Source organism: Chrysochloris asiatica, unplaced genomic scaffold (assembly GCF_000296735.1).
Source record: "Chrysochloris asiatica unplaced genomic scaffold, ChrAsi1.0 scaffold00004, whole genome shotgun sequence".
Classification (NCBI taxonomy): domain Eukaryota; kingdom Metazoa; phylum Chordata; class Mammalia; order Afrosoricida; family Chrysochloridae; genus Chrysochloris; species Chrysochloris asiatica.
Genome location: NW_006408522.1, coordinates 30,744,686 through 30,757,744, shown reverse-complemented (window position 1 = coordinate 30,757,744; position 13,059 = coordinate 30,744,686). Strand labels below are relative to the sequence as shown.

Sequence of the window (13,059 nt, the reverse complement as noted above, 5' to 3'; positions counted from 1 at the left end):
AGCCTAAGAGACAAAAGTCAGTTTGTGATGAACCCTTAGCGAGTCACCCATTTAAGCTTTTCTATAAGGAGCCCTACTCAATGAATATATTTAAAAATGTATCTCCCACCCCTCCAAATCTCTTTGTTCCCAACCTTTAAGAAGTTTCCAAGTGGTTATTGTTCAATGCCATCAAATTGGTTCCTACTCATAGCAACCCTGTAAGGGTTTCGGAGGAGGGACTGGTGGGTTGAACTGTTGACCTTCTGGCTCAAACCGACTTTGCCATCAGCATATTATCCTGCAGTGCTACATCAGCACTCCTTTCCAAGTGGTATTGTTAAAGAAAAAAAAACAACCCACCTACCTCTCCAAGTGTGTCCACTGTGTGTCATTATTTCAGTGACCTTTGCTTTGGTTCTGGTTGTTCGGTTTTGTTAATTTAAGAGTCAAGAAGTGTTTATTTCAAGTGGCTCTACCCTCAAAAGCCTTTCCTGGGGCCTTTTCACCCATTGGAAATAACATGACTGAGAGACTGAGAAAAACTCATAAGGCAAGGAAAAGAAGCTGAGTTTTAAATCAAGTGCATGAAAGAAGGCAGGTGACCCCTAGTTAATCACCTCTTCAAACAGGGCCTACTCAGCCATGAGCACAAAAGTTGCTGGAGAAACCAAGGTTTGTGGGAGATTTCACAAAGCAAAGAACCTGATTGAATCCATTGTTGTTGTTTAGTGTCATCAAGTCATTTCCGATATATAGTGACCCTGTATAGGATTTCAGAGGAATGATTGGTGAGTTTGTACCGCCAACCTTGAGGTTCAAACAGACCTTACAGTTCAGGGCTTATCCAACAGTGCCACACCATAAGCCCCCTAAAAAAAAAAAAACAAAAAAACCTTATACATGCTTCCCTTACTCATTATTGGAGTTCTTGTGCTTTATCCACCTTCCTACATCACTGAAAACTGTTTGTGAGCTTCTTGGAACTGCAGGATAATGCACTGGATCCCAAGGTCAGTTTGAACTGCAAGGTCCGGCAGTTCAAATCCACCAGTCACTCCTCGGAAACCCTATGAGTCAGAGTCGACTCCACGGCACTTAACAATAACAACAACAATATACAGAGGAGCCCTGATAGCGTAGTGGATTACGAGTTGGGCTGCTAACCTTAAGTTCATAGTTCGAATCTACCAGTTGCTCCACAGAGAAAGAAGAGGCGTTCTGCTCTCTTAAAGATTTCCAGCTTCGGAAACCTTTATATATATGGTCTCTGTGAATGGGAACCGACTCTACGACATTCAACCACCATCACCACAACAATGTACATACTTGGGGATGTCTATAGGAGTGGATATAGGCATCCCCAAGTATGTATAGCATGGATGCTGCACCAGTGTAGGGTGGACGGTGCCTCGCCTGGAGCCTCAGCATTCCCATTGCTACTCTAGTACAGACCTCACCCTCTACCCGAGCATCTCCACAGAACTAGATTTACCCTATCACAACCTGGACTCTTGGTGTGGCGCTGTAGGATCATCATTGGACTGGTAACCACAAGCTAGGAGGTTCAAACCCACCAGCTGTTCTTGAAGACCCTATACAGGGTCCTGATGAGTTGGAACAGACTCCATGGCACTTAACACAACAATCTCAGTGCTGGGTCTGAGAACCTGCCTTCTCAACAGCTTCCATCCCCATTCTTCAGTAGGCTAATTTCACGGCAGCTGTCTGCTTGCATGTGAAGCCGAGAGAAACAAGCGAGCAGGTGATGGAGGCTAGGCACCGGCTTTGCGCTCTCTACACTAGAGTCCCTAGCCCCTCCCTGCTCTTGGTTCTGAGGGAGCAGGGCAGCCCCGCCCATCAGCGCTTGACCCGCCCTGCTGTCAAAGGCTAGAAAGCCCCGCCCCGTCCGCTCAGCGCCACCGAGCGCAGGCCCCGCCTTCCGCCCCTGCTCTGTGTTCTGGACCCTCTGCCCTAGGGCCACCAGAGTAACCACGCTCTGCAGACTCCAGCTTCAACTAAGGACGGGACGAAATGGCGGCGGCCAAGGCCGAGAACCTCTCCCTGGTGGTGCACGGAGCCGGGGACCTGCGTCTGGTAATACAGGGAAGGGGGATGGGAAGCCTAGCCTAACCCTGAAACACTTAGGCTCCCAGCCCAGCCCGAGTCCCAGCCCTGCGCCAGCAACACCCTGGTTTCCTAGATCCGAGCTGACTATCAATGGGCGGTGGCTGCTAAAATCTTGTAGTATGCTTACCAGAATCTAGTCCTGTGCCTGGCACGTGGCAGGCGCCCTGGACATGCTGCCAAATGATGCAGCCTCTTCCCCCGCTCCCCACCGCAGCTCCAGATGCATAGTCCAGCTTCTTGTCTTTGCACCTCTCAGAAGAGATACTCGAAAGTGGCCTGCATTAGGATCTGCACTTGGAGGGGGAGGGTGTCAGAGGAACACTTAAAAACTGTGGAGCTTGCTTAGGACTGATAAAACCTCCCTTGAAGAATTGTGATCACTCAAGTACCCCACGCATAGTAGGTGCACTGGAAGTGCTGGTCCTTTCCTTCCAGCCAAGACACCACTCCTGGTGTCCCCCTTGTCTACGTGTCTCCAAAGCACCTTTCCCTTTACTGCCCTTAGTAAACATTGGGATCATATTCTAGCTGTTTTCCTTTCTGATCCTGTCCCCTTGCCCCTCTATGAACATTATGTAAGTCTCTCCACTGGCTCATGGGGTCAAGGTACAGGGAACTGCAGAGTCAGCCCTGTGCTCATGCCAGGGCCCTTGCCCCTTGACAAAGTCTCGCTCAGATGGGCCTGGGATGGCAGTGGTAGGTGGGGTGAATGCCAGTCATCATGGAGAGATGTGTTTCTTTGCTGCTCCTAGTACTTCTTCCCCCTCAAAGAGAGCATGCACCATTGTATTGATTGGAGGGACCTGAGAGATTATCCAGGTTACAATTCTTAAATATTTCGAGGCCTTAAATTCCTTTGAGAATCTTTGAGAACCCCTGCCCTGAGCCAACTCTCCATTTCTCAGGTGAGGAATGTGCCATGTCCAAGGTGACAGGTTAACAGAGCCTAGGCAAGAACTGTGACACCACAGGATACATACTTGACCTCAAGGTCAGTTTGAACCTCAAGGTCAGCAGTTCAAACTCACCAGCCACTCCTCTGAAACCCTATACAGGGTTACTATGAGTCAGAATCAACTCGATGGCACTTAACAACAACAACAACAACAACAAGGCAAGAACTCAGAAGTTTGAACTCCCACTTCAGTGTTCTTCCTCTGACTTCAGAGCCTGCACCCAAGGTCCTGAATTGATGTGACACTATTAGTGGGGTCCTGGCATGTTACTGTAGGATAAGAACTATACTGCTAAACTAAAGGTTAGTGGTTCAAATTCACCAGCCACACCTTGGAAACCCTCTACAGGGGTGGCTATGAGTTGGAACAGACTTATTGGCATGTAACAACAGCAACTATTAGTATTTATTGCTATAAACACCAGGCAATACTGTGAGGAAGGGAACATAGGATAGCTCTTTATAGCTCACAGAGTAATTTTAAACTCAGTCCTTCATTCTACAAACATTTAGTCAGTGAGAGGTACCTTCCATATGCCAAATACCAGGCTAGGGGCTGAGGGCTTAGAGGACACATCCCCGGCCCCAAGCTACTCTAGGGAGAGAGACAGATGAAGTAAACAATTACAACAGAGTGAGAGCTTTGATGGGTGCTGCAGTATAAAGTCCTCAGGAGGAGAGGACACTTATCTCAGCCAGGGGTGAGGTCAGGGGTCAGGGAAAAGGCCCAGAGGGAATGACTGTACTGATGCTGTTTCTGAAAGAATAAGGAGATATTCAAGCTTGCTGGAGGAGCAAGTTCAAAGACATGTGAAATATAAGATTGCAGGTGCTGTTTACTGAATAGATAGGGGGTGAAGCTGGAGGTGTGGGTGGGTCCGGCCCCTCCATCTGCTCAAGGCCTACTTAAGGTCCTGATCTTAATAAGTAGCAGACCTAGAGTTATATTCTCAGACTGTACTCTGCCTTAACTTCCAAACTCATGTGCTCCCACTGTTGGCCAGACGGCCTCTCTTTAGCAAGGCTATGTATGCAAAGTCTTGGAAGATTAGAGGGGTGTCCCTTAAAAATGGCCTCATTAGCTTTGCATCAGAATCCATGTGACTAAATTAAGGACTACAAGCTGGGAACTGGGTGGTGGTGGGTGGGGAGTATATCCTAATGGCAGAGTTAAATATTCTAGAAAATATGATGGGCTGGAGAATTTAGGCTGTGGTGTTGGCTCACTCACTGGATAAAAGGGTTCACAGTGGATCTAGGAGACAACTCCCAGGTTCGTTGAGAGAACCGGAGATAGAAGGATCATTTACTAGATAGAAGAGTCCATTTGAGATCAGGCTTGAATATTTGAGTTTAAGGTGTCTTTGGAAATGACATCAGGTGCCTTTGAGAAATGACCTTCGGTGCAGAGTCTGTTGTGCAGATGGAGATGTTTGTTTCTCTGCTGTACAGTACCCCTTGCCTCTTATCCCCTGTCTCAGGGGGCCTTTGGAAACATGCGAAGGGGATTTGGCCTTCACAGTACCTAGGGGCACAACTGTTGAACTTCACTCAGTACACAGCACTCTTGGGAACAACAAATAATTGTTCTACCCAAAATAGTGCCCTGTTGAGAAACTGTTGATGGTTGAGCTTGCCTAGGCTGAGGGAAACCTGTGAAGTGAGAGGAAAAGCTACTGAGAACATTGCCCTGGAGGAAGCCCTAACATTGGAGGGAAAGAAGCAGAAAGCTGTGGGCAGAGGAGAGTGACCAGGGAGGCCTGTGCTGCCTCAGAGGCACCTCCAACCCAATGGAAACTCTCCTGGCTCCTTACCATCCCCCAGTAACCCATGGGGCACCCTCTCAATATGTATCTCTGCCCCTCCATTCCCTTCCATAGGACAAGTAGGCCGAGTGGTGGAGGTCAGTGGTATCAGTAATAAACCAGAGATAGCAAAAGTGAAGAACAGTTCTGGAAAAACTTTGGGGAGGAATAGTGTTCTCTCTTGTGGGGGGAGCTAAAAAGAAATCTGGGATTTCTTGGGGCTTGAAAATTAAGTCAGTAGTTGCATTTGGGGAGAAAAAAACGAAGTAAGGTGAAACTGGATACAAATTACAAAAGGGATATGCTAGAGAGGGAAGAATGGGAATGTTTTCTACTTTTGAGATATCAAAATCATTGTTGAGTTCCAGACCCACCAACTAGTACCCCTCCAGTTGACTTGTAATCTTGGCAACCCTGTGTAGAACTGTGCTTCGTAGGGTTTCCAATGACTGATTTTTCTGATGCACATCTGGGTGGATTTATGCTTCCAACCTTTCAGTTTAACAGTCAAGCATATTAACTGCATCACCCAGGGACTCCAGACCCACCAAAGCTCAGACTAAACAAGGTTCCACTCCTGACTGGGTAGGGAACAGAGGCCCAGCAAACCAGCCCATTTGGATGGACCAGAGACAGAGTCCACAGGTAAAAATGGTTCATGTCCAAGAACTCATGCGAAGGGAGTTATTTGGGGGAAAGGCCCATTCCTAAAATTAGGAGCTTTGAATCAGAAGCCAGAGTACAACCCCTCTGAACTCTACCTTTCTACTGCTCTGTCTTCCAGCCAGGGAAGTGCTTCTGTGGGAAAAGGTCACCCAGGTGGAGCTCAGGGCACAAGGAATTCACTCATCTGACAGGAATCTACCTGCCCAGGTAGATTCCAGTTTCTTTCTTGACACTCTGACTGTTGTTGTTAAGTGCTATTGAGTCAGTTCTAACCCATAGTGAACCTGTGTAGGGTTTCCAAGGAACACCTAGTGAGCTTGAACTGCTGATCTTGTAGTTCAGACCGAATTTGCGATCTAGTGCTTTAAGCCACAGCACCGCACTGAAGGAGAAATTAAATTTCTTCTCCAGTGGGAAGTTGTTGATCTCAGAGGCCAGTTCAAGGGAGAGAGCTCTGGCTGCTCCAGTAGTCCCTGGCCTGGAGGCTCTCAGGCATTTGCCAGAGGGTGGTAAGGCAGAGACAGAGAGAGAGAGAGAGAGACTAAGTAGAGAAATATACTGGTGGTTTTATTTTATAATGAGAACACACACATAGATGTTCAGATTTTTACTCACTTTCTCCCATATTTTAAATAGAGAAAATTCGGGACTTTGAGGAAATAAAGAGGGGAAGTGATGGAGCTCATGCATAAAGAAGAAAACAACTCTTTCAGTTGAGGCCCTTTTTAAATGGAAATAGTAAAAAAAGCACAAGCCACGTTGGTGGGGGAGGCAGAGTGGGCTGACAACTACATCACTCACTGAACTACTTACTCTCGTCACGCTTCAATTTCCCCATCTATAAAATGACAATAATTCATCTTCTGGTTGTATGAGAATTCAATGAGATCATGCATGTAAAAGGCTAGCCTGGTATCCACATCCAGCGTGTTAGCTACAGAATTAAGCAGGAGCCCAGAGACCAATGAGAAACAGATACTTAAACCATTTCAACTTGGAAAGACCAAGACCACGGACAGTTCTTACAAAAGGATTTAAATGTGGGCCCAGGCAGTAATCTTGTCTTAAACTATGTTTACAGTTTGATCGCTTTATGCCTCTTTGGTCAGTCTTGAGAAATCAAAGAGTTCTTTTAAACTGAGAAATGAACTACTGGTTCATGAAGTTGGAATATAAGATAGTTAATTTGGTTTTCATCTGCGGAAGCTATTTTTGGAGATGGAAGGTGGGTGGTAACTCTACTTCTAATCCTCTAGGTTTCACTTGAATGGTAAGGAAATTGAAGGGCATTTATATATTGGGTGCTGTTTTTTGTTTGTTTGTTTCTTGGGTGCTGTTTTAGTAAGCTAGTTGTTGTTAAGTGCCTGTCTAGTCAGTTCTGACTCCCAGCGACCCTGTATAGGATTTCTGAGGCTTTAAATCCTTGTCCAAGGCTTTAATTTTTCTCATGAGTAGAAAGTCTTATCATTCTCTTGTGGAGTGGCTGGTGGACTTGAACCAAGGACCTTGTGGTTCACAGTCCATTGCTTTGAGTGTGGAGATACTGCACTTCTCTAGTTATCTAGTGTTGTTAAGTGCGGTCGAGTCGATTCCGACTCATAGCAACTCTGTATAGCTTTTCAGAGGAGCAGCTGGTGAGTTAAAACTGCCAAACTTGTGGTTTGTAGTCCAGTGCTGATCCTACAGCACCACACCAGGAGTTCAGTTCTGCTATAGAAATACCACAAGTGGATTCCTTTAACAAACAGAAATTTGTTCTCACAATTTAGGAGACTAGAAGTTCAGATTCAGAGTGCGGGCTTTACAGGAAGGCTTTTGCTCTTTGTTAGTATATTTAGGCCCAACATTCCTTAGAGATCTCCATGTGTCTTGGCATCAGTCTTCTGGATCTAGGAGCTTCACAGTGCAGAGACCCCAGGTCCCAAGGACACCGTGCACTCCTGGATCTTCTTTCTTGGTGATAGCAGGTCCCTCTAAACTCTGCTTGCTTGTTTAATCTCTTTTATATCACAAAAGAGACTGACCCAAGATAAAACCTAATCCTGTAGATTGCGTCCACTCTCTTTAACATCATAGAAGTGAGAATTTACAATGTCTCCGACCAGGGCTCATCACATCACACTTCAGTCAAGTCGACACATTTTTGGGGGAATACAATTCAATCTATGACAGGTGTCTAGTACATTCCAGGCACACATGGGTGCTTTAATACAGTGCTACACAAACTCAATTTTATTTTTATTTCTAGTTGTCCACAGACCAATATTTTTGTTGCTGCATTTGGATTTGCAGCAATGTCAAAATACTATAAATATATTTGGACTTTTTAGATTGGTCACATGAGATGATTGGAGAGTATGTGACTAAAGGGTTTATAGGTTAGTCACAGGGTAGTGGTAAGGTATTCCTTTTCTGAGAACATTCTATTAAATTAGTTTCTTAGTACATATCTAGCAGGCTGCTTGTGCAGATTTTAGATAAGTCTTTTATGTCAAGTCCCCCTGAGGAATATCTTTTGGCATTTTTCTTTAGCCTAACCACAGAGATAAACGTTTCCTTAGTTATATGCTTACATCTGTATAAAGGTTAATGGTTGTTGGAGAAGTAAGCAGAAATTAAGATGAAGTCTAAACTCAGATCTAGGTCCACCATTTTGGAGCTGTCAGACATTCCCTCCTTTTGATCAATATGAAGAATGCTTTCTTTCAATGCATGGACTTCTTGGTCGAACCCTCCTTTTGGGCTGCCACTTATTTAGTAAGCTTTTAAGATCCCACAGTATAGCTAGCTAGGCACCACAAAAACTCTTCACCATGCCATTGGTCAGCATTCTACTTCCAATGACCCTGTGAATATGGATCTTGAAGAGTAGGGTCGCATTAGAGGACCAGCTTGGCCTGTTTGAAGGTACAACCTAAGGTGTGAGTTCAACTCCATCACAGTCATGTATCTTGTCTCTACACAGAATTCTTTTAATGTTACTACTCCAGTGAATGATATGGATCAAATCCTCAATCCAATACCTTTAGGTAGACAACTGAATTTACCTTCAAAGGGTGAGTCTGGCATTGTGCTTATGGAATGTAACAGGTAGCCTACTGACAGACTCTCCTGATGCTGCTATTCTGCTTCTGCTGAGGTGCGAATCCAGGTGAAACACGAAGGACAGACGTTTTTGGGTAAGAGAAAATCTAGGCTAATGTGGTTGTCTAATGCTACTATAGCTAAAAATTATAAAAATCTTTCTCGAGCTGTTATATTGTCAGCTAGGTTGTCAGCAGTTTTTACCATTGTAGCTGACAGTTGATGAACAGACTTTTTTTGAAGCCAATAACTATAGATAGGACTGACAGCTCTTGGAAAGCTCCATCCCCAGCATGAATTGTCCACAGGGATGAGGATGGCTGATCCAACCATTAATACAGTCTCTGGTGTTTGCTACTGCTTGGGATAATTTCACCAAGGCATTCTCATGTCAGGTGTTAGTGAAAGTTTATGGAATATAACAAGAGAATGCTTGAGAATGGCTTCCTAATGTAAAAATACTAACCAACAACTCTAGTAAAACCAATTTCTCGCTCAGTTATTTTGCTTGGGAAAAAGAAGATAATAAAACAGGGGATACTGCCTAGGGAATGCAGTACAGGTATGAACAGAAGAAGAGCAAGTATGAAGCAAATAGCAAGGGCAACAATGGTCTGTATAAAGTTTTTACTAGTCAGTAAACCCAAACTTGTAAAGTAAGACAACCTCAGAAACACTAAGTACTACACAAAGTCCAGTAATTTCAAGAGTGTGCGTGAGAGTTGTCTACTTCCGATGTTGTCTGTTTCCTGCCACAAAGGTGTTTGAATTTAGCTAAAGTCCTTCTGTAGTTTGAACAGTTTTAGAAGGTTTTTAGCTCTCTTCAGTTGGGGTAAGTGGATAGTCTTCTTAGTGATTCAACAAAGTGAAACTTATCTGCAGTAGACAAACTTAAAAAATGGCCATGATTAGCTTATAGTAATAATAAAACTTCTTAAAAGTGAAAGACTTGATAAGAAATAATTACAAAAATAATGTAAAGTCAAGTAAAGGCGCAACAAAAACTTTAGATTAAAAAAATCTCTAAGCATAATGAGTAACTTTATATTAAAGAACTTTAGATATACAATAATCTGAAGACATAGTACCATTGGCTGGATATATCAAGAAAATACCAATATTATTAGGTATCTAAACATCTGTATTATGGTGGTGATGGTGGTTGTGTGCCACTGAGTCAGTTCTGACTCATAGTCACTCTGTATAGGGCTTCCAAGGCTATAAATATTTACAGGAGTAGAAAGTCTCACCTTTCTCCCACAGAGCAACTGGTGAATTCAAACTACTGACCTTTCAGTTAGCAGCCCAGTTTATAATATACTACACTACCAGAACATCTGAATAATGTTAAAATTATTATGGGTAAACGATGTGAATTCGCCAGTTAGAACTGTTGACTTCAATTATTCTAGATTCAAAAGAAATAAAGGTGTGTCCAAGTTAGTTATCTAAAGAAATTAAATTATGATATAATAATATGATCTTGTTGTCTAATATTAGGCAAAAATATAAGAGGAAATATCAATACATACACAACATTTTAACCGTAAGAAAATCATGTGCTTCTTTTGATTTGATGACACATTTCATGTAACTCATAACACATTGAATAAATCCCTTATAAAACAGGAACAAAACTTCTCGGATTATGTGCTGAGAACACAGATTGAATAAATATGGTAAAAGAATATACCCCTGGCGCACATCTTTTCTAATTTTAAACAAGGGAACATTTAATGTTCCCTAGTTCTGTTTGAACAACTACCTCTTGTTCTATGTACAGGTTCCTCATGAGCACAATTAAGTGTTCCAGAATACTCATTCTCTGCAATGCTGTCCATAGTTTGTCATGAACCACACAATTGAAGACATTTGCAATAAAGCACAGATAAACATATTTCTGGTATTCTCTGCTTTCAGTCATGAAAGCTCTGACATCAGTAATGATATCCTTCATTCCACTAAAGGCTGAAGACCAGAAGAGTTGTGGGATGGCATCAAGAACATAGTATAGGAAGAAAGCAAAAGGTCGTTAAGAAGACAAGAAAGAAGGAAAAGACCAAAATGGATGTCCAAAGAGACTCTATAAATCTTGTTCTCCAGCATAGACATGTTAAAGCAAATGGAAGAAATGATAAGGTAAAAGAGTTGAATAGGAAAAATTTAAAGGCATCTCTAGAAGACAAAGTCAAATATTATATCAAAATGTGCAAAGACCTGGAGTTAGAAAACCAAAAGAGGAGAATACACTCAGCATTTCTCAAGCTGAAAGAACTAAGGGAAAAAATTCAAGCCTTAAATTGAAATACTGAAGGATTCTTTGGGGAAAATATTGAATGATGCAGAAAGTATCAAAAGAAGATGGAAGACTATACAAAGTCACTATACCAAAAAGAAAAGGTCAATGTTCAACCATTTCAAGAGGTAACTTATGATCAAGAGCTAATGATACTGAAGGAAGAAGTCCAAGGTGCATTGAAGACACTGGCAAAGAACAAGGCTCTGGGAATTGATGGAATACAAATTGAAATCTTTCAACAAACTGATTCAGCACTGGAGGCATTTACTCATCTATGCCAAGAAATTTGGAAGACAAGAAAGAAGGAAAAGACCAAAATGGATGTCCAAAGAGACTCTATAAATCTTGTTCTCCAACATAGACATGTTAAAGCAAATGGAAGAAATGATAAGGTAAAAGAGCTGAATAGGAAAATGGCCAACTGGCTGGAAGAGATCTGCATTTGTGCCCATTCCAAAGAGAGGTGACCCAACAGGATGTGGAAGTCATTGGACAATATCATTAATATCACATGCAAGTAAAATTTTGCTAAAGATAATTTTAAAACGGCTGCAACCATACATTAACAGAGAACTTCCAGAGGTTCAAGCTGGATTCATAAGAGGATGTAGAATGAGGGATATATATCACTGCTGACGTCAGTTTTCAAACAGACCTAATTATATCAGAGTTCTCAAAGTAGTTATAAAACTACAAGAAGTAGCTTTTCTAAGACTTAAAAGACTTTTTTTATGGAAAAAAACCCAGATATCTTTCAACTTTTAAATTAGTCAAAGTATATTCCATTTGTAATGTTTTAAAAGATGAACCTCAAACTAGTGTCCCGGTAAGAGGGAAATCCAGGCTCATTTATCAAGCATGTTAAGAATTAGGTTGAAACTTTGGTTTCCCAAAGCCACACAAATTCTTTACAAACTCTGGGATTCTTTCATAACCATACAAAACCTGCTTTCTTTCCTTCTGAACTGCCAAAGAAGAAAATCTTTTATAATATTACCCTGTTCTGAGATAAAAGGATAAAAGTAATATGGGGAAGAGCCTCTGCATCTATACTGGGACAGATTTTAAAAAGTATCTCAGATAGACATTTATCTACCAATTTTGTTGGAAAGAAAGGAACTCAGTAAAAGTGTTGCCAGAATAAGAAGGCAAAACAGAATGTAAAGGAGGGCCTGTACCAGCTGCTTGGCATTCCACTTTCTTTTCTTTTTTAACATTTTGTGATCATATCTTGCATGGAAGCCATTCTGTTTTCCTGGTACCTTTAAGAGGCCTTCATGTACTAATCTTAAGGAGTTCTGGTAGGGTAGTGGTTACAAATCGGGCTGTGAACTGCCAGGTCCGCAGTTCGAAACTACTAGCTCTTCCATGGGAGAAAGATGAGGCTTTCTTCTCCCATAAAGATTTACAGCCTCGGAAACCCTGTACAGTGTCACTATGAGTTGGAACTGACTCCGCGACACATAACAACAACATGTACTAATCTTGACCGCACTTAAGAACAACAGCAATGTACTAATCAAAAAAAGTGTCCCATATTGGTTACCAAATGTGAGAGCCTTACTTTACTAACTTACTGTGCAGAAACATTGACTTATTTCATGTTACATTGACCACTGATTCTTTTAACTGTCTTTAGTAATGGTGTCTTAGTTATCTCAAGGAGCACCAGTGTAAGAAAGAGAAGCTTGGCTTGAGAGGCTATTTATGTGCTCTTAGGAAGCAATGGAGAAGGAAGGAGCCTATGCTGATACCATAGCTCCATGGGCCTATGTCCCAGGGACCACCAAAGATAATGTAACTTTGGATCCCACATATCTGACACCATTAAATGTAAGAATCAGAACACATATCCCATTAAAATAAAATTAAAGAGCTATCCTGAAGGCTTGAAACAGTTCAAACCAAGTAAATACTTGGTCTGTGATAATGAAACCAAATACTCCAGGGAGCTATGTGCAATCACATTTATACAGTAAGATACAGAACTAAAGTATCATTTTTTTTAATGGAAGTCTGCAAATAGGTAAGTTAAAGGAAGTCAACTCAAACTGGGTTTTTGTGTTTATTGTCTTACAGAGCTTTTAGATTGGTTACATGAATTAATTGCAGAAGTATGTGACTAACAGTAGGTTTATAGG

At 42.2% G+C, this 13,059-nt stretch overlaps 1 protein-coding gene across 1 annotated transcript in view; it reads left to right on the top strand.

Annotated features, from left to right (window-relative positions):
- The first annotated feature begins 2,013 nt into the window (after window positions 1–2,013).
- Window positions 2,014–13,059, top strand: part of SORD (sorbitol dehydrogenase) — a 46,856-nt gene continuing 35,810 nt past the window's right edge. The window contains exon 1 of the mRNA XM_006831874.1: window positions 2,014–2,076. Within this exon, the coding sequence (XP_006831937.1) occupies window positions 2,014–2,076 (63 nt within the window). The remainder of the gene's footprint in view (window positions 2,077–13,059) is intronic.